Below are 2575 nucleotides of genomic sequence, written 5' to 3'. Positions count from 1 at the left end.
CCAGAGCCCCTCTGCTCTGGCCGCCCTCCCCTTGGCACCCCCAGCGTGAGGGGCCTGGGGCAGAGCCCCCGCGGGTGCGCTTTGCCCGGAGCCAGGGCTCCGCCTCGCGTGTTTTCTTCCTGCACCTTGATAACTCCCAGTTTGCAACCCTGCGTGCAGGAGATAATTTGAATACCCCTCCGTGGCGTGTGGGAGGGGATCCTTGTGCTGGTCTTTGTTGTCTTTGAGGGAAGAAGGAAAGCAAAACTGCTGGAATGACTTGTTTCTTTTCAAAGGAGGGAAAAGGCCTTTGGAAACTGGGCAGTGCCGGGGTGTGCCCAACGGAGTCCTGAGCCGGGGAGAACACCACTGCCATGCTGGAGGCCCCTGGACGGTCTGTGCACGCGGCAGAGCACGATGCCTTTCCTGCACGGCTTCCGCAGGATTATCTTCGAGTATCAGCCCCTGGTCGACGAGATCCTGGGGTTGCTGGCAATCCAGGATGCAGAGAGGCAGAGCACCCTTGAGAGGTAACTGGATGGGGCCGTGAGCAGAGCTCGGGCTAAACACCCACTTGGTGTTTTAGGGGGGAGTTCAGCGCTGCAGCCGAGGGCAGAGGCAGGACTGGCTGGGGACAAAACGCGAGCAACTCATCCCACGGACCCTCTTCTTGCTGCTGTTTGGGAGTGGGGGACGGAGCAGAGCAAACACGGGGGCTATGTCTGCTCCCCAGGTACAGTCCTTTCTGCCTGAGCCATGGCAGTAAAACCTAAACTGGGTCCAGCTCTGACCCTCCCGCAGGCAGCAGGTTGCAGACCCGGTGGTTACAAGATAAGAGGTGACGTCAGGGCTGTTTTTTTTCCTCCCTGGTGCTCCTTTGACCCTTGCAAACACACCCAAGACGTGTTCAGCTGAGTAACTGGTTGTTTCTGTGTGTCTTAAGCCCTGCCTGTCTGGGCAGTGACAGGAGCCAGCTCTCAGCCGTGAGACGAGTCTTGGAAAGGGAGACCCACTCCCCGTTTTATCAGGAAGGTGTGAGCTATGCCCTGCTGAAGGTCACCGAGCTGGGGCTCGTCCCCGCTGCAGAAATCCTCCTGGAGTTTGGAGCTGACCTCAGCTTTGAAGGTAAAGGCGGCTGAGGAGGGGGCTGGGCCTGGGTCTGTTCCTTGGGCTGGCCAGGAGAAACCAGCTGGTGAGAAGTTGCCCTGGGAGGTGGAGACTGCTGGGGCAGAAAGAGGGGGTGCTGCTAGCTCAGCCCCTCACTCTTCTGGGTTGGCATGGTTGTGCTCCGTGGCAGCTCCCAGCCCAGCTGCAGGGATGGGCTGGGGATGGCCAGGGGCTTGGGGTCAGTGTAACCTCCGAGGGCTTTTGCCAGAGGCATTGTCAAAGCAGGCCCTGGGGTGTCTGTAACAGCTCTCTTTTCACGGGCTTTGCTGCGTTCTCGGGGCCCTTCCTTTTTTGGCAAGTGTTGGGGCTGTTCTGGGAAGCCTTTATTTCTCTCTGACTCTGTATTTTTGTCCTCAGATCCGGTCACTTACTACACCCCCCTGCACATAGCGGTGCTCCGCAACCAGCCGGATATGGTGGAGCTCTTGGTGCGCCACGGCGCCGACATCAACCGCAGAGACCGGGTACGGGCGTAGCTGCCTGGGCACAGCCGAGCTGAGCCCCCGCGAGACTCGGGATGGGTGTGTGGGGAGAGCACCCCTTGCTCCCAGCCCCCTGGGCCTCGCTGCATGCTGCTTCCCCTTGCCCTTCCCCTGCCCGTTGCCTGTAGCACTTCCATGCTGTGGCAGGAGATCAAGCTGCCTTTGGCTGAGCAAACCTGTGTCTGCCATGCAGCGATGGGTGGGAGGAGGCTGGAGGAGACAAACCTCTACCTGTGGATACGCCAGGGAAGGTTCCCTTTGGTATTTGGGGATGAGTTCAAATAGGCTCTTAACGTTGGCCACGATGAAGCCCCAGCAGTGACTCTCTGGAGGTGAGCACAGCTGCTCTTTAATACTTACCGGGTTTTTTTTCCTCTTGCTCTGTGCAGATCCACGAGAGCAGTCCCCTCGATCTGGCCAGCGAGGAGCCCGAGCGGTTGCCGTGTCTCCAGCGCCTGCTTCAGCTGGGGGCCGATGTCAACGCAGCTGACAAAAACGGTCCGTGTCTCTGGGCTGGCCCCCCCAGCTCGGGTGCTCCCAAGCAGTCAGCCCTCTAGTTCGGGGCACGGGGTCTGGGTCCTTCTGTCTCGCTGCTGCAAATGCTCAGCGGTTGGAAACGAACTGGTTTGGAAGTTGGGCGCAGGCTGCGGAACCGTGCTTTGGGCTTTCTACGTGTGTGTTGGCTGTCGGGTGCAGAGGGGGCTGAAACCAGCTCTGGGCAGCCCGTGGGAGGTGGGAGGGGGCTGTACCTCCGTAGCGTGTGGTGCCCACATGCTCTAAACCCCACTTTGCCGTGGCACACGTGCCCTCTGGGCCCACCACCAGCCCTGCGTGGGTGGCCTGTGACCCTGTCCCCACCGTCATGGGGACAGCTGGAGCTCGCCGGGAGGCGAAGGGCTGCTTCTCCCCATGTCTGGCCAGCTGGGTGGGTTGGTGTCTGTGGTGCC

General features: G+C 60.5%; 1 protein-coding gene across 1 annotated transcript in view; it reads left to right on the top strand.

The window, feature by feature from the left end:
• Nucleotides 1-389: 389 nt before the first annotated feature.
• Nucleotides 390-2575, top strand: part of ASB6 (ankyrin repeat and SOCS box containing 6) — a 3256-nt gene continuing 1070 nt past the window's right edge. The window contains 4 exon segments of the mRNA XM_010151509.1: nucleotides 390-509; nucleotides 923-1104; nucleotides 1504-1610; nucleotides 2018-2126. Of these exon segments, the coding sequence (XP_010149811.1) occupies nucleotides 397-509; nucleotides 923-1104; nucleotides 1504-1610; nucleotides 2018-2126 (511 nt within the window). The 5' untranslated portion in view covers nucleotides 390-396.

Source organism: Eurypyga helias, unplaced genomic scaffold (genome assembly GCF_000690775.1).
Source record: "Eurypyga helias isolate BGI_N326 unplaced genomic scaffold, ASM69077v1 scaffold23985, whole genome shotgun sequence".
Taxonomy (NCBI): Eukaryota; Metazoa; Chordata; class Aves; order Eurypygiformes; family Eurypygidae; genus Eurypyga; species Eurypyga helias.
Note: the sequence above shows the minus strand (reverse complement) of the source record. Positions and strands in the feature narration are given on the sequence as shown.